The 23163-nt window shown below is 40.1% G+C and overlaps 2 protein-coding genes across 2 annotated transcripts in view; one reads left to right on the top strand and one right to left on the bottom strand.

The window, feature by feature from the left end:
• LRRC72 (leucine rich repeat containing 72) overlaps window positions 1–1299 on the top strand; it is a 34263-nt gene extending 32964 nt beyond the window's left edge. Inside the window, exon 9 of the mRNA XM_036247014.1 lies at window positions 1056–1299. Coding sequence (XP_036102907.1) covers window positions 1056–1221 — 166 coding nt within the window. The 3' untranslated portion in view covers window positions 1222–1299. The remainder of the gene's footprint in view (window positions 1–1055) is intronic.
• Window positions 1300–6598: 5299 nt separating this feature from the next.
• ANKMY2 (ankyrin repeat and MYND domain containing 2) overlaps window positions 6599–23163 on the bottom strand; it is a 35150-nt gene continuing 18585 nt past the window's right edge. Inside the window, exons 5-10 of the mRNA XM_036247013.1 lie at window positions 22194–22354; window positions 17175–17389; window positions 16263–16398; window positions 11432–11560; window positions 9612–9741; window positions 6599–7771 (exon numbers count right to left, since the gene is read on the bottom strand). Coding sequence (XP_036102906.1) covers window positions 7587–7771; window positions 9612–9741; window positions 11432–11560; window positions 16263–16398; window positions 17175–17389; window positions 22194–22354 — 956 coding nt within the window. The 3' untranslated portion in view covers window positions 6599–7586. The remainder of the gene's footprint in view (window positions 7772–9611; window positions 9742–11431; window positions 11561–16262; window positions 16399–17174; window positions 17390–22193; window positions 22355–23163) is intronic.

The raw sequence follows: 23163 nt of genomic DNA, 5'->3' as shown, positions 1-23163 counted from the left end.
TAATTGTGCTAACCCCCTAAATTATTTCCACTTCCAAAAACAGATTTTAATGAGTTAAAAAAAATAACTGGTCCAGCCGGTGTGGCTCAGTGGTTGAGCGTCGACCCATGCACCAAGAGGTCGTCAGTTCGATTCCTGGTCAGGACACATGCCCAGGTTGTGGGCCAGATCCCCAGTGCAGGACATGCAGGAGGCAGCCAATCAATGTTTCTCCCTCTCTCCCCTTCTCCCTTCCTCTCTCTCTAAAATCAATTAAGGAAAAATAAATAAATAATAAAATAACTAACTCTTTAATTGATAGGAAACATTTCTAAGTCTTTCTGTGATAAATGAGTTCAAACTATGTATTCATATTTGACATATTTAAAATTTTAATATTATTATTATAAACTAAAATAAATGAAAGTGTGATTTGATGTATAAAAAACAACTTAAGAATTATTAGCAATTACAAATAAGGGTCTTTATTTTTCTTATCTACTGTTCCCCTGAATACGCCCAGCAAGAGCAAAATTAACATTTTATATTCACTGGAATTTACATTTCCAAAAGTAAATACTTCATTAAATTATGGAATATTGATGAATATTGATGAATTTAAAAACCATTACTCTCTTTTAATTTTGAACTTAGGAACTTTTTCGTGGATTCAGTTTTGAAAAACATTATCTCCAAGCACATGTATAAAATATAGCATAATGTAGAAAATAACTTTCCAATAACATGTATATAAGATACTAATATGTATATGAGATCTAGAAATATTTTAATCATTTCATTTAACACTGGTTCAAAACATGACCGTATAAAAATGTGAGACCTGAACTGTAATAGTTGATCCCAAATTTGCTCAAAAACTCTATTATTAAAATAAATACCATATATATTAAAAATAGCATTACTTTTCCTGAAAGTCATTTGTCACTAGAGCCCAAAATTTATTTGTTAGTGGTACTGTACTACCAATACCATAGAAAAATATGACATTGCTACATTCAAATTAAAAATTCATTTTGGTCTCATTGATTTTTCTGATGCAATTGCCATTTTTGCAGAACTGTGTTTGATGACTCAGAAGACGCTGTTTTTGTAAGGTCCATGAAGAGATCATTGGTGGCTATTACCTTTCTGAACTGGTGCACCGTTCTGAAACGAGAGGAGAAGGGCTTGGAAGGGGAAGGCACAGAGCCGGCGCAAATGCTCACAATTACCCTGAGATAACTCCTGGTGTTTCTAGGAAGCCTCATGGTTTCCGGTTGCGTATTAAACTTCTCTGTGACTTAGCATGTTACATATTTATTTCGACATTACTTTGCAACATTTGAATATAAACAGAAACACCAATAGTGAAAAGTAATCCCCACATTTTATGTTACGTTTTTAAGTAAAACATGTATATAGAACTACATACAAATTATAAGTGCTCGGCTCAACAAATTTCCAAACAACGAACACATCCAGGTAACTGGCATCCTCTCAAGAAGAAGACATTGCAGCACTCAACCTCCTCCTTCTTGTCAGCAGGCCTGTTACCCAGTACTCCACGCACTTCGAAAGTAATCACTGTCCTGATTCTAAACCGTACATTAATTGTGTCTATTTTTGAAAGACATATAAATGGAATCATAGAAGTTGAATTCTTCTTTGTCTGGCTTCTTTTACTCAACATTGTAAAATCCACCCAGGTCATTGCCGACAGCGGTGATTCTATTGTTCTCGTTGCTGTATAGTATTCCGTTGTATGACTAGACCACAGTTTATTAATCCAGTCTGCTGTTTGGAGGCATTTGGCATTTGCATGCGGGCTCATAATCTGAGCTTGGTCCAGCCAGAAGAGTGCTGCTGGAGGGAAGAGAAAGCAGAAAAGCTTTCGGCAGTTCCGTGGCACCGAGACACTGCACCAGACAGTTAAGGTGACTCAAACACATCCTGGCTTTCTCCCACTAAGCTAATGAGCTGGATCAAAAGCTTATAAAAACCAGGGTGACATTTCCTCCGACCTGATGGTGCTTAGAACCATCACACTGTTACATAGGTATACAGGGTGGGGCAAAAGCAGATTTGCACTTGTTCATACAGAAAATAATACAACAATGAGTAAATAATAATAATACAAGAATGAAGTCTTTGGCACACTCACAACTGTGAACCTACGTTTGCCCAACCCTGTACTGTAGAAGTGGGACTGAAATAAAAACAGGCAGGAGAGGAAGCAGTGAACTCTCACTGAGAATCTGTAACCAACTTGTACCTGTGGGCACCTCTGATTGTGTGCACAGCCAGAGCCTGGAATTCGAGTGAGGTCCCCGGCAGAAGGCTGCAGCTGCGAGAGAGAAAGAGTTTGGCGCAGGTGTGGGTATGTGGCTGATATCAAGGCAAAAGTGATGGTGTGTGGCTTTCAAAACTGGGTCATAGAAAGAAAATGTCCTCTTGTTCTCTCTCCTGGATCTTATTGTGCAGGAAGCCAGCTGTTGTGATGTGAAAACGCTTAAGCAGCCCTCTGGAGAGGGCCACGTGGTGAGGAACTGAGGCCTCCCTCCCCAGGCCAGTGAGCACCGAGGCCTTCTGCCAACAGCCATGTGAGCTGCAGGTCACCCTCCAGACCCCGTTAATCATCTTGCAAGTCATCCTCCAGACCCAACTGAAGCCTCAGATGACTGCAGCCCCTGCATTTCTGGTGGGCTGAAACCATATGAGATAATACCTATTGACGCTTCAAGCTGATAGTTTTTGAGGTAACTGGTTACACAGTAATAGATAAGCAGTACAATTACCCAGCATAATCCATGGTGCTAAAATATTTGTTGGAGGTAAGGATGCCTTGTGAAGTCTCTGGAAAGCTCTTAGAGGCATAGTCGGGTCTTCAAGGTTTCTCAATAAGGCCACACCATCAGCAGCGGAGAACAAGCCACCATTTGATTAGATTGATTGATTGTTTGTTTGTTTTGGTTCTTGGCTTACTACTGCATCCGTTCTAGACCTGAAGGCCTGACCATTGACCATGAAGTAACAGTTTGATCAAAGCTACCCATCATGAGCTGAGTATATCAGACCCACCGGGCAATAATGTTGGCTGTGTATAGCAACAATCCATGTCATGGTGGAAATGTATATTTAAATGGGATTAGGTTTAAACTGGCCCATGAGTTGCATTTATTTTTAACTAGAATGTAATAAATTAAGGATGGGATATTGTAATCTCCAGGTTAGCCACTAAAAGAGTAGTAAAAGAATACAATGTCTGGTTTTTGGGGGGTTTTTTTGGTACATGCCCCTGGTGGGAACTGAACCCGGGACTCTGTGGTCCGTAGGCCGATGCTCCAACCACTGAGCCAAACCAGCCAGGGCGATGTCTGGTATTTTTAAGCCTACAATCACTGAAAAGGATGGAAAGATTCTTCCAATTACAAAACTATGGCTAGGACATTTTACTTAATCTCTTGTTTAAAGAACAAATGGCTGTTCCACTTAAATGAAAAGATCTGCTTTAAATGAATGAAATGTACTCAATACTGAACGTTTTTATTCAATAATGAAGGGCTACTCATCGTCTGAGATTGAAAACCACAGCTGTAAATACTATTTCGGGAGAAACACAAAATAGGGAAGACATGGTCTTTACTTATACAACCTAAAACTCTACCAAAATGGAAGACACATCGAGACGGCGCTTTTAATTACGTTGTTTGTTTTAAACAACAGAGAACCACTTACACTGGTTTAAGTGAAAGCATATTTATTTCAGGATCCACTAGTTTTCATGACTAGGAAACAAAGAAACAAACCAAGCCCACTGATACAAAGATCTTACAAGGGAGTGACTACCAGCTGGGGCTCTCGAATCAGAGACCCAGCTTAGCTCTTCCACTCACTAGGCTTTCATTTCCTGTCATTTCAAACGACAGTGGTTATCTCACGGATTCTCCCAGATCAAGTCAGACAATGTATGTAAAGTGTCAGAGTAGCTTTCTCAAAGTAAATGCTTAATATATTTTCACTAATACTGTTATTTTTGCCCCAAGAGCAGTTATTCCCCTTATGGACCACACCTGCTATTAGACTGAATGTTGTGTCCCTCCAAAATGTATATGCTGCATCTTATTCCCAGTGAGATGGTACTTGGAGGTAAGGCCTTAGGGAGGTAATGGGTCTTGAGGGTGGAGCCCTCATGAATGGGATTAGTGCCCTTATCAGAGACTAAAGGGCTAGCTTGCCCCCTTTCTGCCCTGTGAGGACAGGATGGCCCTCAGTCAACCAGAAAGAGGGCACTCACCAAGAACTCAACAGTGCTGGGACCCGGGTCTCTGCCTTTGAGCCTCCATGAGTGTGAGAAGTGTCTGTTGTGCAAGCCAGCTTAGTGTAGTTTGTTATAGCAGCCTACACCAAACTGGGACACCTGGTCAACATCAGGGACCTTCAGAGAAACAGAACCAACCAGGCATGTGCACATAGAGAGAGCAATTTATTTTCCAGAATTGGCTCATGCCACTGTGGAGCTGGCACATCCAAAATGTGTGGGGCTGGCTGGGGCAGACTGGAAATTCAGGCATGAGCTGATGTTTCAGTCTTGAGTCTGAAATCCACGGGGCAGGACAGCAGACTGGCAGGAGTTGGTCAGGCTTTGTTTTTGTCTGTAGCTGTTTGCACGTGGCCAGTTTCTGCAGAACCGAGACTGGGGAATGAGGCAAAAAGAAAACCCGGAGAACAAACCAAGCGTCATTGCCTAGTTCCCGAGGTCCCTAGCTGGTCTTTTTGTTTTATATATGTCCCGGGCTTTTTTGTTTTACTTAGTGGGAGAAATGGGGGGGGGGGGTATACATTATTTCATCGTTCCAGAAGCAGAAGTGTTCAGATTACATTTTAAATGTAGCTGAATTTGTTTCCTTTTGTGGTTTTTGGGCTAAGCTATTTAGGAAGGCCTCCTTTTGCCAAATTCAAGAATCCTCTGTGGTTTCTTCTAGGATTGATCATTTTTTTTCACGTTTACATCTTACCCATTTGGAATCGCCCTGTGATTAAGTAGTTTTATGAATTTACGCATTAGCTAGCCCCCTTGCCCTGAATTTGCCAAGCGTATACTGACCTGAATTATTCAAGTTTCCCCACTTAAAAAGATCCCTTTATCTATTTAGAAAACTAGAACTTTGAGCCCTGGCCAGTGTGGTTCAGTGGGTTGGAGCATCATCCTATACGCCAAAAGGTGGCAGGTTCAATTCCTGGTCAGAGCACATACCCAGGTTGCGGTTTGATCCCTGTCCAGGGTGCATGCGGGAGGCAATCAATTGATGTCTTTCTCTCCCTTCCCCTCTCTCTAAAAATCAATGAAGCATACCCTTGGGTGAGAATTAAAAAAAAAACAAGTTTGTCCATAAAGGATATAGAAACTGTACTTGAGCTACCTTATGAGGGTGGAAAGGGGGAATCTCCTGTTTATCTACTGAAGTAATTATTACAAGGAAGAGATTTTGCTTTTTACCTAAGATCTATGCAAAAGATACTTTAATAGCAAAAGATGTATTCGAATAGTAAGACTATGCTAATCTTTTAGGTCCTATTTTTGAGAAAAGTTTCTTAATATATTGAATATATTTCAACATGGTAAAAAAATAAAAAAACTGGAATGACCACCTGTTTTCATGGTATTATAATGGAAATGTCTATTTTAGGTTATTTAGGACAAAGGAAAAATGTATGACCAGAACCAACCTCATTTTCTCTTATACCCCATTTTCTGACCACCACTTCCCTAAAATACATTCATGGAAAATTCTTATATTGACACAGATTATATCTGAAGTCCTCTTTGTCCAATGTAAAGGTTCCTACTTATGTCCGTTACAGCTGTGTCAGAGTTCCGACTCCTATCAATGAAGGGGAAATTACCTCTACATTGCCACATCTTGATTTTCCTATTGCCTTGTGCTTTTGGGTTTTGTTTTAATAACTCTCCATGATATCCAAAGATAGGGACCATGATGATAATACAGAATGGTGTCAACACAAATGCAAAAGAACACTTAAAAATCAGGGAACTCGGATATAAACCATTAATTGTGGGCAAGGGCAGGCTAGGATTATTCTACTACCCCAAAATAGATGTTCCTCCTTGTACAGATGAGGTACCTCAATGACTGAAGAGAGGCTTGTCATGACTGACAAGTGCAGACACAGTCTGCCTGCTGCATTCCCACCCAGTTATCGGATCGACTCATAAGCAGCCGTCCTAAAGCAGCTCGGTAGAGGGTGCTCAGACGTATGCCTTTGTGGCTGGGAAAAAGTAATTTTTCTTTCCTTTTAAGGACACAAAAAACCAGCAAGATAGAATAATTTGATCAGTGAAGTGCAGTGAGAATTCTAGTCATTTTCATTTGCAATTGTACATATTAAAATAATTACTGGCCCTGGCCAGGTAGCTCAGTTGGTTAGAGCATCATCCTGATATGCCAAGGTTGAGGGTTCAATCCCCAGTCAGGGCACATATAAGAATCAAACAATGAATGCATGAATGGGAAAAACAAATCAATGTTACTCTCTCTCAAAAAAAAAAACAAAACAAAAAATTACTACTTTTTTCTCCAATATCTGCCACCGCTGATATCAATAAACAATGAAACAAGATGTCAGTTGGTTATATTAATAGGCACAATTTATTTTACAATCAACACAGGAAACTATGTAACACAGCACTGTCTTCAGCTATCACTCTAGCTCTGTTTAAATACTGCACACTCTAAAAACATTCTATAAAGAACAGTTATAAATCAGTTTCTGGACATGAAAGGCCACATGAAAAGCTTCTAGGAAGATAAAAGTCAGCCTTTCGAGTGGAATATGGCACATAAATTTGTTTTACAATAACAATGGAAACTATGTTTAGCCATTATTTTACCAAAAATTTCATTTCATGGTACATTTCTTTTAATGCACATGCTGAGATGACTCTGGCAATGCCTTAGTCCCTCCTGGGGAATCTAGTATTTCTGACGGTACAAATACTGGATGTAGATAAAACATCACTGCAGGAAGTACATCAAATTCAGACTGCTCAAGATAACCTCTATAGAAAACTATAATTAACCAAACAAAGATCCTTAAACACACAGCCTTTCTTCATTTCGTTACATCCTAATAAGTAGAACTTAACTATTATAAATGCTATTTATATGCATTTTATTCACACATAAATTATGATTTTTTAAACTACCCATCTTGGTAGCTATAACATTTCTCTCTTGAAAATCTCTCTCCTGCACCCGTTCAACTTGACCCTTTGTTCCCAGAACCTACATTTCTTCTTTAAGGGGATTCTTCCCCCTTTAAGAACAATTGCTAGAAAGGTGGCCTCAGAAAGAAAATAGAAACATTTCTCCTGTATTTTGAAAAATAATTGTTTCTGTAGGAGTATCTGTCCAATTATAGAACAGAAACCGGTGGAAACTGGGGCCTGGTGGACACAACTTTGTGGGCAAGCGTCTGTCCTAGGAAACCCTGCCGCAGAGCTGTGCAGGTGTCACAGGCGACAGGGACAGTCACAGGAGCTCCAGCCACTGCAGGGGGAGGCCCATCCATGCTCACACGTGCTCTGCTCACTCCTCGGATGCCAGTGGACCTGCCGCAGCATCCTGTGAGCATTCCAACCCAGCGTGGCACTGGAGAGACGCTTTCTCCCCTTCCACGGCCTCTGGAGGATCGGCTCCCTCCCGGGGGACAGCCGGCTCAGCCTCTGGCTGCTCTGCATCAATACCATTAGAACTGACATCGAGTTTGCCATCTGATAAAAACAAAAAAGAAACCAATTTGTTTTTGCTTCCGAGTATTATTTCCTCATAACAAGCACAAGAGGTAAATTATCTCTATTATCACTATCATTATTCGACAAATGGGGAAACTGAGAAGAGAGGCTTTGCTAACTTGCTCAGTTCACAGCTAGTAAAGCAGAAAACTGGCGTTTGAACTCGGGACTCTGGCTCCAAAGTGAGGCCTTGAAAACAGGACCATTATGTGGAATCTGACAAGGTCTGCATTCAAATACAGCTTTGCTATGAATTAGCTTGATGTCCACGGGTTACTGTCTATACAAACCTGTTTCCTTACCCACAAAGTGGGGGATAATCAAACCTATCCTACATTTGTGGTGAATAAAGGTGTCTGTAAGACTTAGAATAGTGTGTGGCCCATGCTGATGTTCAACAGCTGGGAGTTCCCACTCTGCCGACATCCTATTCTCTCACATGACTTGTATAGTACATGCCAAGCTGCTATTCACTGCCCTCAACACACAGGATACAGATTTGTCTAGAAAACAGGAGAAAGCATGGCTGTCAAAAAGCCTGACTATTCTCTTAACAGTTTATTTATACAAATTAATGTTGTACAGATTATCTAATCCCACTAGTAGTGTTTCTCGACCAAGTGGTAAAGGGAACACGGTCCCCTGAAGGGTGAAGGCAGAAGCGCTCAGTGCCACAGCCCCGGCAATCTCTGCGAACCGCAGCAGCCCGCAGAACGCGCGCCAGTACTCTGGGGCGGCACAGGCCTGCCCCTGCCCCACAGCCCGGGCAATCTCTGCGAACCGCAGCAGCCCGCAGAACGCGCGCCGGTACTCTGGGGCGGCACAGGCCTGCCCCTGCCCCACAGCCCGGGCAATCTCTGCGAACCGCAGCAGCCCGCAGAACGCGCCAGTACTCTGGGGCGGCGCAGGCCTGCCCCTGCCCCACAGCCCGGGCAATCTCTGCGAACCGCAGCAGCCCGCAGAACGCGCGCCGGTACTCTGGGGCGGCACAGGCCTGCCCCTGCCCCACAGCCCCCGGCAATCTCTGCGAACCGCAGCAGCCCGCAGAACGCGCCAGTACTCTGGGGCGGCACAGGCCTGCCCCTGCCCCACAGCCCGGGCAATCTCTGCGAACCGCAGCAGCCCGCAGAACGCGCCAGTACTCTGGGGCGGCACAGGCCTGCCCCTGCCCCACAGCCCGGGCAATCTCTGCGAACCGCAGCAGTCCGCAGAACGCGCGCCGGTACTCTGGGGCGGCACAGGCCTGCCCCTGCCCCACAGCTGCTGAAGCAACTCACTGTTTCCAACCAAAATGAGTCATACACCTCATGAGGGAAAGAAAAATACTATGGAACTCCCTGTTCTGACACTTGTAGAAATATAATCTGCGCATTATTAGGTCTGCAATTTAATTGGAATTCATCAATCTGCTCTAATTTCACCTGCAGTTTTTAAATTAAGGTAAAGGCTTCCAACCTTGAAGTCATTGGGTAGCCATTAGGGGAAATTTAATTATTCTCTTATTCAAAGACCTTAAAATCCTTTGTGAGAAGAATGTAAGTAAATACTCATTAAGAGTCCCACAGTTCCATGGCAGTCAGAAAGTAGACTGTGGAAGAAAATCAGCATTTTATGTCTTTTGTTTTCCATTGACATTTAGGTGACTATATCCTATACATTAACCCCCACAAAACAGGAATTCAAAACAGGGACACGTGTGAGACCACACAGACAACCCGTACTCTGGCCACCCCAGGCCCGCTGGTTCCCTGTGGCCCCGTGCTGGTATCATCTTTCATGCCCTCCCCTCAGTAGCAGCATCAGCTTTTTATGTACGTACTGTTGTCCTCTTCACTCTTTTCTTTGGCAGCCTCCAACTGTTGTTTCTCATAAATGTCCTTGAGATTCTTACAGATTTTCTTATGTGCAAACCAGTGTGTTTTCTGGCAGCTTTGATCGCAATATATTACCTGAAAGCAATTGTAGGTGTATTTGCATTTCAAGAGCTGTGATTGCACATCTTTTAATTATGACATTAAACCAAGAACTATGCTGTAAAAGTGTTAAGTTTTCTATACTTTATTTTGCAACCATGATGTGTGTATGCGTATTGATTTGTATGTGTAATTTTTAGCTTATACTTTATAACAATAATGGATATATAACAAATGGTCTACGAAAGACTCAACAAATGATTTCCCTAAGAACCTCCTATGTGCCATAACTGGCCCGGTGCAGCTGTCCCGGAGGAACGGGGAGAGCGGGATGGGCAGCACGCAGGAAGTCAGACACAGCCGAGCACAGCCGCAACGGCAATGGGAGCACAGGGGAAGCAAGGCCTCACTCTAGCTGGAGGAGTCAGTAGACAAAGAAATGAGAAAAGCATTCCAAGTGTAGGGACTATCTTGTACGAAAGTACAGGAAAGGGGAAATGAATGACATGTTCAAGAACAGCAAAAAGTTTGTGTAAATGAAGCTTAGATTTTTGCAACATTCTATGCCAAGCACTATGGTAGCCCCTTACACATAAATGGTGCTGTAGGTTGTATTATTGGCCCCAATTCTTCATTCATCCCTGCATCCATACACTTTCCCATGTGATCGCAAAGTACTTTATACCGAAAGGGAGGAAAACTGACTTTAAATTTGGCCATGAGAAAGCCCAGCAGTGGTAAGGCTAGACCTCCAGAGGCCTCATATGTGTTCCCACTTGCTGACTTATACTTCTGCCATCACCATGAGAACATGCTCAGCCAGGCTGCTGGTCCAAGGAGGATGAGATACACATGGAACACAAGTCCCCTTGCTGAGCCCAGCCAAATGCAAACATGGTGAGAAATAATGATTGTTGTTTTAAATACTGAATTTTGGAGTGTTTTTGTAAGCAGCAATATAGTTAACCTATACAGATAATCTCATGTAATTCTTACAACTCCAATCCCATTTCACATATAAGGAAACTGAGACCCAGAGAAGTAATTAAAGGAGATGAAGCTGGATAAGTAGGTTACAGAGTAATGTAGTGGGTTACAGAAGAATATGCTGAAGAATGTCAACCTTAAAACAAGAGGAAATTAACATTACCTATAGGGTAAAGCGAATGTACAGACACATGCATGTGTCTGAGTGTGAGAAAAACACAAGCAAATATTATGGTAAAGAATTATCTTTACAATGATAATTCTGGCAGAAGTAGGTAGTATAGTCCAGAGAGCTTAAAAATTGGTGACAGTCAGAAGGGAGTCACAGTTTTACAAGAAAGAGTTTATGAAGATATTATATGTAGTTCAAGTCAGTATCAGAATATTTAAGACTGCATACTTAAGAATTGTTTTATTCTAGTTTCAGCCTCAGTCCCCTATATACGACCTTTCTCTTATGTTCTCATATTCATTCATTTATTCATATCTTTTCTTTCTTTGAGAGTTCAGCACAGAAGTTGGAGCATCTTGGGTGTTTGGCAGAAGGTAGGACACAGAGCTATAACTATCCTTATCTCTCTTCCAAATTACTTTTCAATATTAGATGCAATACTTTATATCTAATGTATTAAGTTTATTAGAAAACTAATGTCAACCATATTTACAGAATATTAAAACTCAATTATCAACTTGCATGAAATTTACACCAGATGTTAATGAACTTCAGAGAACTTCTTACCATTTTGCACACTGAGCATCTTTTACTTGCTCCCTTTTCTCCACAGGTGGTACAAAATTCAACATCCACAAAGCCCACCTGACCAGTGATGGCTTGAGTAAGTACAGAGAATGCAGTGGGATCAGAACCCTAGAATGAGTATAAAGAGGAGGAAAAAACATTCTAAAATCACCATGGAAAGACTATGAGATGACACTCCATACACAATGTCTTGAGGCAGACACGCAAGAGACAAAATAATTAAGGACAGACTGCACCATCTGTATGACAAAATGACAAATACTCTTTTGAGTATACCTTTTTCTACACAAAGTATATGGGAGGTAAGTCATGGCTCCAAATGTTCAAAGCAAAAAAGTTGGCCCTCTTCTAGAATACAAGTATTTTTCAATTAGGATTATCCAATAAACCCACAAAGATTTCAGATACGGGGTAATGAACTCAGAGCCGATTTTCTTAGAACATAGTTTTACACTGTTCTGTACACTCAAGATCAACAAAATATGCAAAAGATTTAAGAAGTATTTTAAAAGTAGCACTCATATTGAAACTAATGCTCCTCCAAAAACAAACAGTAATGACTGGGTTTCCTTTTATATTAAAGTGCTAAGAATTCTGTTTTGGAATGAAGATAGTATAATGGTGAGAAAAAAATAGGTGAATTGAAACCTCAGATACTAGATATTTAAGTTAACATATTTGACCAGGAATGAAAGTCTATGGAAGTTGTGCTCAAATGATGCTGTGCATCCAAGAACTTGCTTAAAATTCAGGTCAGCCCTGGACAGTTTGGCTCAGCAGTTAGAGCACTGGCCTAAGGTCCAGAGAGACCGGGGTTCGGTTCCTGCTAAGGGCATGTACCTTGGTTGCAGTTTGTCCCTGGCCCTGGTTGGGTCGTGCGGGAGGCTGCCACTTGATGTGTCCCTTTCATGTCGATGTTTTTTTTTCTCTCTCTCTCTGCCTCCCAATCTATCTGAACAAGAAATGGAAAAATGTCCTCAGATGAGGATAAAATTAAATAAATAAATAGAAAATTCAGGTCAATCTGCCATCCCATACCTTCTAAATTAGAATCTCTAAAGATGTGGTGGCCCATGTACCTGCTTTATTACAGATAATTCTGAAACATACTAAAAGTTTGAGAATTACTGGTACTTACTGTTACACTAAATACTTATTAATCTGTGTAATTTTTTTTTGCCTCAAAAGTGGAGTACTAATCTGGTCCACAAATCAAGAGTGTGATATATTCAACAGACTAAGTCTGTAACAATTACATTTTAATGTTCAAATATTTGAACACAAAAGTGACTGAGACATGTTCAAAATCTTCCCCAAAATGGGACTTTTGTGGGAGTCAGAATACAATAATCCTCTCACAGGTGTAACCAAAACTAAAACTAAAGGATATTTTGCTAGAAGCATGGCAGTCAATCCGAACTATAGCTTCAGAAAAAAACTGATGACACAGCTGAGGAACCACATGGGATCTTTCTTTTCACTACTGGATGACAACTCTTTCTTGCTATATAAAATTGTGTCATCTATTTTGGTAAATAAGAATGTATTTAGCCCTGGCCAGTTTGGCTCAGCGGTTAGAGCATCAGCCCATGGACCAAAGAATCACAGGTTCAATTCCAGTCAAGGGTACGTACCTAGATTGCAGTTCAGTCCCCAGCCCTGGTCAGGGTCATGCGGGAGCAACCATTAGATAGATGTCTCTCTCTCTCTCTCTCTCCCCCCCTCACTCGGTCCAAAAATAAAATGGAAAATATCCTCGGGTGAAGATTAAAAAAAAAAAAAAAGAACGTGTTTAGGTAACAAAGTTCTGCCCATGGATGACGATCAGCCTAAAAACAAACAGGACACTGTATTCATTGTATCCTATAAAATCAGAGACACTTGCTGGCCTTCCAAGAGTTAAGGTATATGCTATGAATTGATAAAGCAAAATAGCTTGAACAGTATAATCTGTTATAAGGCTAGAACAACATTTCTTAAGAGTATCCACTCCTCACACTTCCTGCTGAACTTTGTGATGGACAGAAGCCAGAATTCCACACTAGGCAGAGGGAACTAAAACTCTGCAGCACGGCCTTGGCATCAGCATTGTCAGAAAGGGCCAGAGGTGACCCTCCTGGGAGCCAGCCAGAAGAAGCACCATGTTATATGGGGAAAGGTTAGAGCACTGTTTCAATGCTTATGAACTTGCAGTATCACAAAACCCATCAGAAAATAAACAGTGGCTATGTGGGATACTGACAACCACAGGTATTCCATCCAGATAAATAAAGTTTTCCAGAGAGCAGAATATATAACTCTTAAAGAACCAAAGTTTTTAAAGAGAAAATTTTCTAAAATGCATTAAATCCTATTTTAGTAATAAGTCTTTTCTCAATGACTCAGATCACTAGGATAAAACAATCATTGTGCTCCATAAACTCTAACTAAAATATTCTACAATACAGGACTAAGATGATGAATTGCGGACCCCTACACTGACTTGCTTTGACTTTTTTTTAAAGTACTCTGGGCTGCTATTTTTTTTTTATCCTCACCCGAGGACATTTTTGCATTTATCTTCAGATAAAGTGGGAGGAAGAGACAGAGAAACATCGATGTGCGAGAGATACATGGAGTGGTTGCCGCCACCCGCAAGACCCCAACTGGGGCTGGGGACAAACTGCAACTGAGGTACGAGCCCTTCGTGGGAACTGAACCCGGGACTCTCTAGTCCACAGGCCGACGTTCTAACTGCTGAGCCAAACTGGCCAGGGCTGGGCTGCTATTTTTAGTTCTTCTGTTTCCTTTAAGTCAGAATGTCAACTATAACTTGTTAGTGCTGGAAACACCCCACAGCAGCCATTGCTACTTGTTTCTCTAATCGCCATTTCCCCAACTTCCTTACTAATAGAAGTGTAATTTTGTTCAGAGCAGCAGTATTTAGACTAGGCAAAAATAATCCTTTTCCCAGATGTCTGAGCAGTTCAGAGTGGTCATGCAGCATAGGCAGCAGGGTTATGGGACACTGGTCTCCCAGCTACAGACCCCTTCCCTTCCTGGCCTGCCTGGGACAGGGATGTGAGCTTGGGAAAAGAGCATCAGATGCCTTGCAACCATGAGGTCATAAGAAGGTGTATGAAAATCCATACAGCTGCCCTGGCCGGTTTAGCTCAGCGGTTAAAGCGTCGGACCACGGACCAGAGTCCTGAGTCCGGTTCCCACTAAGGGCACGTACCTCGGTTGCGGTTTGTCCCCGGACCTGGTTGGGGTTGTGTGGGTGGCAGCCACTTGATGTGTCTCTCTCATATCAATGTTTCTCTCTCTCTCTTCCTTGTTTCTCTCTCTCTCTTCCTCCCTCTCTCCTTCCCGCTCTGTCTGAAGATAAATGCAAACGTATCCTCAGGTGAGGATTAAAAAAAAAAAAAATCCATACAGCTAAAGAATATTGAGTGGAAAAATGTATGGGTACCCAATCTTTTTTTTTTTTTTTTGTCATTTTGCCAGATCTGGTCTGCCTACTTTGGGGCTTCTAAGTAAATAAATAAACCCTTATTTATCTAATTCATGGTTGGCTGGAGTTGATATGTACAGCCAAATCACATTCATAATTAATAAACCACCCTCATAATTTGCTAACTTTAATCTTTCAAAAGCTTAAACACACTAAATAGCCAAGTATATTAAAAAGGGTAAAGCATCTCTATGGGAAATCATGGAGAGCTCTCATGCATAAATCAATGCATGAACTTAATGAAATCATTTTGTCTGCTCAAGTCTCTTTTTCGTGGTTCTGAACAGGTAACATTTAATGTATAAAGGAGCACCTGGAAGCTATTTCCAGTCCTGCTTTTTCACACTGAGGATGATATAACACCCTAGGAACAGCAGAGAAGAACTGACATTGCCAGAGGACGGGACTAGTGTCAGGATCAATTTCTTGCCTAATAGACACAGGTTGACAACGGATTTGACTGAAATTGGTAAAGCATCACTTGGATAGAAAAGGTGAACAGAAACTTATTCAAAATAGTGAAAGCAGGTACCGCCTTATGAAATACTGTTTAAATAAATATAGTATGAAGGGCAATAAGTAACTTAAAGAACACATAATACAGTTAAAATTTACTTCCCATAGCTGCAAAGTATAAATACATTTTTTTAAAAAGGGGAAATTTATAAAGTCAAAGGCAGTAAGGTGGACTATAAGAAGCTGGAACATACTGTGAGGCTGTTTGTTTACCAGGATATATAATGAGCCATGCCTCATCTCTTCACCTGTCCACTGACCAAAACCACCAACCTGGACAATCAACTCCTCCTTTCATCTAATGTGGGAACTTGTCCTGCCTTTTCACAAGCTACAGTGAACATGTGTGTATCTGCATTACACAGCAGATGTGTACCCATCTTTACAGGTTCACAGATATTTAATTTTTTTTTTTTGATATGTGCCCCTAGCGGGAACCGAACCTGGAACTCTCTGGTCCTCAGGCCGACGCTCAACCAGAGCCAAATCGGCCAGGACCCGGTTCTCAGATATTTAAAATGCAAATTTTCACTGTAACCATCCACATTCCAACCTAGGGAAATGCTGTTTATTAAACCATAAGCTATGGAAATGGAAGAAAGGACCAGAGAAGGGAAATGGATAAACAGAAAGAGAGTTCATAGGCACACCTATCACCACATTCGTTCCTGAAAATTTTCTAAAATGATAACTATTTCCTGTATTAAATAATTAATGCCAAAGATTATTTGCTTCTAGTTGTACCAATTATGCTAATTAGGTTTTCCGGATAGAGTTAACTTTGTTATAAAAGAGCCTTACAATTTCAACAGGAGCAATGCTTCTCACCAGCTGCTGGAGCAGTGTAGCTTCACAGTACGGAAATTTTCTGATACTTTCTCTAATGATCTTTTCTTGGTATATCGGAAAGCCATCAGAAGGTCGGCCTTTTAACAAGCTGAAAGATATTTTTTAAAAAGTAATTGGAGTTCCATCACTAAGCATTTCCTCCCAGCTGAGCCCATGAACTTTTAGTAGTTTCTTCCTGGCTATTTAAGATTTTCATTGTATCTTTAAATCAGGATAATTAGACTCAATTCAAACTGCTGTTCTGCCTCCATGTTGGGTTAGGTCTCGTCAGGTTTAGGGGCCTGGAGAGGATTTATGAACGTGACCCCTGCGTTACAGCACACAGAACACTGCTATCAGATTAGCTAGTTACTTATTACCATGTCAGTTATTTGTACAAAGAATGAAAACTTGCAGCAAGTCACACCCTTCCAACTTAGTTCACTTTTCTCAGTAACACTGTAGGGGAATCTGGTCCCTGGTGGTCAGAGCACAAAGGTAACACACAGCTGTCCTGGATACAGTAACGGAGACACACTAAGCGTCATTATGAACCCAGAGCACCTATGCATAGCATACTTGTCCTCATATTTGGACTTAGGCTACTTTCTAGATGTTTGACCTTATGCATGCTATTTAACCTCTCCAAACCTCAGATTCCTCACCTGTAATGGGGGATAACAAAAACAGTGTAGAGAGCATAGATCAGAATAATCAGTCTCCAGTCTAAGTTTAAAATTGTCCCCATTTCTTGTAGACTAAACGTGATCCCAACCGTAACAACTGCTGCTAAAATGCTTAAATTTTAAATCTGCAACGAGGCTTCATAGAATAAAACATTATCCATTTGAGTATATTTTATACATGACATGGTAAAAATAGTACCTTTTGATCAAAGTGTCCAGTTTATTCTCTCCGTCTTTTAAGAAGTTAATACATTTCTGAAAGATACAGCTGATATAATGCATTTTCATAGCCAATACTTCATTCATGTCACTTTGCTTCATACATTTCTCACAAATCAAATCCATCACCTTGTAGCATTTATTCAAAGCTGCTTCTTCTGCCAATAGAGGATTCTCATTTATCAGCATCACGATCTAGAAGAAATTCTAGTGAGCTTAGAAGTTACACGAGAGACTTTTCCATATAAAAATTAGGTTGTCAGTTTTAGTTGATTTCCAAAGATTACCAAATACAGTCTTTCTTACAGCCATGTATTTACTATGTTAATTCAAATTAGAATACAACTGGCCTGGATCAAAGCTACAAAACTAATACAGAAGGACCCTGATACTGTGGAATCTCTTGAACTCTGTATGTCAAAGTTCTCATGGGAGCTGCCAGCGAGGGTTGTTAGTTGGCTACTCAGTCATGGTTTTTAGTATTTGTTAAAAGTATTTTACTAAAGATAAAAATGGCATATTTGCATACCCTTTATATATGGAATCAAATCAACAAGCAATCACTATTTTTAGTTAACATCATTGAGCTTTAGAAGTTCATGGCTAAAAGAACTACAACTCTCATTAATTCTTATTATACAGAAATGAGATTTTTATAGAACTAAGTCTAAAAATCAAAGGTGTATTACTTTCTGATTAACTATATTTCTCTGTGGAAATTTTCCTACTATGTTCTAATCATCCATAGTAATGAAAATAGATCAAAGAGAAAAGCAAAAATAGCTTAAAAGGAAGAATATTAGAGAGTTATTAAATCTGATGCATTATCAGTCTCAAACATCCATATATGCACAAATTAAGCCAAGTTTAGTGTAGTGAGGAGTATTTTATTTTTACTGGCTTTGTTATAGGGTAGATTACATGCAATAGGTCTATACAGGACAGCTGTAAAAATCCACATTGACACAACAGTAATGTAAGCATGTGTGCAGAAAGTCAGTATTTGTTAACCAACCTGTTACAGCTAAATACTTATTCCAGGTAATGTAAATGTGAGGGAAGAACAGGTAGCAGATCCTTTTCTTTAGACATGAAGAAAGACAATTTGTTAACTTAAGTATGTCACAGGCCTAGCCTCCTTGGAAGTTTCATATAGCTTCAGTATTCTTGTGAAATTAAAATAAAATTTTTTACCACTACTAGATTGATAAGTTATCTTCTGTTTTAGTTAAAATGCACTCAATAATAAATTATTAGAGTTCATGAAATAAGTATAATCAGAATCCCCACTGGTAAATTTGCTGACAATTTTCCCTACCATAACATATAACAAAAATTAACTATAGTAGTAAAGAGTTATAAATTGGCTGTTTATATTTCTGCAGTCAACTATAATCATTTGAAGATGTTTGTTCAATATTTTGTATACAGCATTTATAATCAAAACTTAAAGTTTAACATCTTCAAAAAATCTCAAATAGAATCAAGATTAATGACTTTTTGTTTGTTTAGACATTAGGCTTTATTTATTTTACAATATACAGCAATATAAACAAAAATGTTACATCACCACGGCTATAGCATGAGCTTACAGAAACAGTTACATAGCTACACACAAAATGATAATACCTGAACTAGTTTCCTCCCCTTAATCCTGCGACATTATAAAGTAATACATTATAAACAAAATCCTTATTTTTAATTATTGAGGAGGAATAAATATATTCCTGTAGATATAAAAACAAGATATATCTTATCTTACAGGTAACGGCTACCTGAGAGTGTGCTTATGCTGTGGCATTTTGAATTTTTCCTTTTTTTTTTTAAAATCCGTACCTGAGGATATTTTTCCATTTATTTTCAGACAGAGTGAAAGGAAGAAAGAGAGAGAGAGAGAGACACATCGATTGCTTGTTTCCCGCACAACCCTGACCAAGGCTGGGTACTGAACAGCAACCAAGGTACATGCCAACCTTGACCGGAATCAAACCCGTGACTCTTGGGTCTGTGGGGCTAGCGCTCTAACGAGTGAGCCAACTGGCTAGGCTTTTCCTTTATTTTTAATCCCATTTAAAAATTACTATATCAACAATTCTGGGCTTAAAAATCATGTTAACAGCCCGGCTGGTGTGGATTGAGCGTTGTCCCATGGACTGAGAGGTCTCTGTTCGATTACCAGTCAGGGCACATGACCACATTGCAGGCTTGATCCCCAGTGTGGGGTGTGTAGGAGGCAGCCAATCGATGTATCTCTCTCCCTCATCCTCTCTCTCTAAAAAATCAAAGAAATTGCCCTGGCCACTTGCTCAGTGGTTAGAGCGTCGGCCTGCGGTCCAGAGAGACCCAGGTTTGGTTCCCGTTAAGGGCACATACCTCGGTTGCAGTTTGTCCCCGGCCCTGGTTGGTCGTGCAGGTGGCAGCCACTCGATGTGTCCCTTTCACGTCGATGTTTCTCTCTCTCTCTCTCTCGCTCTCTCTCTCCCTCACACTCTGTCTGAACAAAAAAATGGAAAAATGTCCTCGGGTGAGGAAAAAAAACAAAAATATAATTTTTTTTTTTAAAAATCATGTTAACAATAAAAAATGGGACCATTTGTGTGTAACTGCCTCCTGACCACTTAGAGGCCCTGTTCAACTCAGTTGTCATTTTCTTGAGAATCTGATTTTCTCCTTTCTAACCTGTGTATTCTGGGCAGCAGCACAATTCCCCCAAGTCCCTGTTGAAAACAAACATCCTATTGCTATAGCAGCCACTTCACCTTGACACAACGTAGTTGTGTCGGGAGCACTATAGCAAAAGATGAATTATGTATTGAAGATTTCTGTGGGTATTTTTAAGGGTCTTTAGCTTTATAGAGTGGCTATCAATTACATTTTTATAATGCTCCCTATCAAGACCGATGCCAGTCTGAAAAGGGGTAAAGCAATGAAAATGGGGCACCACAAAAGCTACTGGGCAGCTTTTATCCAAAGTGTGAATAAAAGAAAGGTTTTCAAGTGAAAATAGCATTTATCCCTACAAAAAGCAAGGTCTGGTCTGAAGGAAGGTACTATAGTCATAGAATAGTAGCTCTTATAAAACAAAGGTCTCTAAAAAATATAATGTAGGCTATTTTAGTTTATATATTTTTATAATATATTGCCTGTATAAATATATCTTTAATCTGATTTACTCAAAATAATTGGAAGTACCATAATCCTCAGGACATTTAACCCTGAGAGACTAGGTTCCATGTAAACATCAAAAATTACTCCACAGACTCAATTACTGCAATAATTGAGACTACTGCAATCTCAAGGGGGTGGAAACAGAGATATAAAAGACAGTGAATCAGAAAAATGCAGGGAACTTCTTCAAATCACTCTAAACCAGAATATCCAGTAATGCTCTGGCTAGAGGGGAAACAAGGGCTCTGTAAAACCACATACATTCTCTACATTGTATCCCTAGGGAAAATCCTGACTTCTCACCCCAGCCTGCCCCTCTCCTAAGAGAGTGCCATGGAGATGCAGTTGCTGCTATTCATAGTTCTCTTTCCCCTGTCTACTGGGTGGACAAGAACCACTGATACAAAAGAGGCTAAATAATTTTTAAAGGTTCATTTCTAAGTCCCATATAATCTCCAGTAGAAATACAAACATGTGGTTCACAGCTGAACTTCTTTTTTGCCTACTTAGGATCACAAGTTTGCCTCTAGTGTTTTTTCAGAGTGTTAAGTAAAACATTTGCATTTTAAAAATAAAAACAGCATAGACTCTACTTGTCAGTCTCATGGGAAAGATCTGCTGGTTTGTCATCTCTACTGATGGCCCAGAAAATTAATCTGGGTAAAGGGCCACATGACAGGTATTTTGTTCGTTTCTTGCACTTCAAAGACTATATGCAATGGGATGAATCAATAAAGTAATAAGATTATATACAATTTGAAACATATCTTCAAATGAGTGTGCACCATCAAGAGTTTATGAAACTTGTCCACTTATTTTAATGGTGTTCAGTTTATTCCAGATTCTTCTTTTGTAATAGACTTCTAAGAAAATCGATTTCACTAAATTATAACCACACCTTGTATTAAGGGAAAACCTCACTTTTTGACCCAATGTACTGTCCTGCTTACCAAACAGCTCTGAGTTACTGTCAAATCTATATATTATGAATGAAGACTACAAGAGACACTGAAATTTGATCAAGGACAGCATTGTCGTAGCACACATGGAATTTTCTATAGTGATTCACTAAAGAAATTATACTCATTTGGCTTGATTAAAATTTATTTTATAAACAAAAAGGCTATATATAAAATATGGTGAAAATAACTCAGAACAGCTTTTCAAGTTTCCCAGTTAAGCCATATGAATGTCTGGATTGGTCTGCAAGTTTGAAAATCTGTGTGATTTGACTAAGTACTGGAAGAACTGCATTACTTAGCTACTTGCAGTAAAAAAAAAATGTGTTCATGATTACATTTCAGAACATTAGTAGAACAATTATCAATTATTATAGTAGATGCTGTAGTGCCCCACCAGGCCTGTGTACCAGATCCCAGCTTCTGGGAGTGTTGTCTGTTATGGGCTCAGAGCTGCCTCCTTTTCCAGGGAACTGCCTTCATCCAAAGGAAGCTACCTAACTTGGCACTATCTGGGAAGCTGTCCCTTTCCCTCTGGGGACAGGCCTCAGCCAAGGACTGATATGAAAGCGCAGCCCCCTTGCCTCTCCAGAGCCATTAACAGTCCAGAGCTTCCTGTTAGATAAAGTGGAAGCCAGGCTTCAGCTGAATCCAGTTCTTTAACTAGCTCTTCTTCCTCTCTAGTGTCCTCACTCTGTTCCATGTCTCAAATGAGAACACTCCTTCACTCTAACAATTGAACAAGAGAGGCTATTGGAAGCTCTGCATCTACTAAACCCATCCCAAGACAATGACGATCCTATATAATAAGAGCAGTTTAAACTCTGAAGCAATATTTAAATAAAAAGCAAATACAATAAACACTACACTACCTTGACAGGATGAAGATTTGTTGTGGTGATAATTTTGTGCAGTGGGCCTGCCAACTTTGGGGGCAGTTTCGGCTCTGTATCCAGTCCCTGGGGTTTAGTGTAATAATTCAGTCTCTCTCGAGGAAAGAAATTGTTGATTACAGTTACACAATCATGCTGACCTTTTAACAGAAAAATAGGAAATTTGTTATTTTATAATTCACAATAAAATATTTTCCAATTTTTTAATTAAATATGTTTCTGTTTTCTTGTGTGGATCAACATCTTTGATTTTAAGGAAAGGAGAGAAGAGGAGAAGAAATAATTTCCTTTCAAATACACATACGTATGAAGATTATGAGGATTACAACAACAGCAAAGTTCAACTAACAATTTTTTAACCTAAATATTTTACAACGGTTGCTTGTAATTTAAATGTCTCCTCTTCTTGCCCTGGCTGGTGTGGCTCAGCAGTAAGAGTGTTGGCCTGCGGCCCAGAGAGACCCAAGTTTGGTTCCCGCTAAGGGCACATACCTCGGTTGCTGTTGTCCCGGCTCCAGTTGGGGTCATGTGGGTGGCACCCAGTTGATGTCTCTCTCACATCAATGCTTCCCTCTCTCTCTCTTCCTCCATCTCTCCCTCCCGCTCTATCTGAAGATGGATGCAAAAATGTCCTCGGGTGAGGATAAAAATAAATAAATAAAAATAAAAAATTAATGTCTCCTCTTCCATCCCTACACAGATGATGGTCATTATTCCCTAATCACATCTGGCTTTTGTTATATAGAAATTTAAATTTATTCTATAGAACTTTTCTTATCATAATTAGTATTCATAGTTAGTAAACTAATCACCCCTCCCCTGGAATTTGAGAAAAGCTTGGCCTCCGTGAAATGAATTTAGAGAAAAAGCTTTTGCTCCCATAAGCCTGGAACCCACATTTTGGCTTCTCATAGATCCCTGTGCCACTTAAGTCATGTCTAGTGGTAAA

Source organism: Molossus molossus, unplaced genomic scaffold, assembly GCF_014108415.1.
Source record: "Molossus molossus isolate mMolMol1 unplaced genomic scaffold, mMolMol1.p scaffold_m16_p_7, whole genome shotgun sequence".
Taxonomy (NCBI): domain Eukaryota; kingdom Metazoa; phylum Chordata; class Mammalia; order Chiroptera; family Molossidae; genus Molossus; species Molossus molossus.
This window is presented reverse-complemented; position numbering and strand designations above follow the sequence as displayed.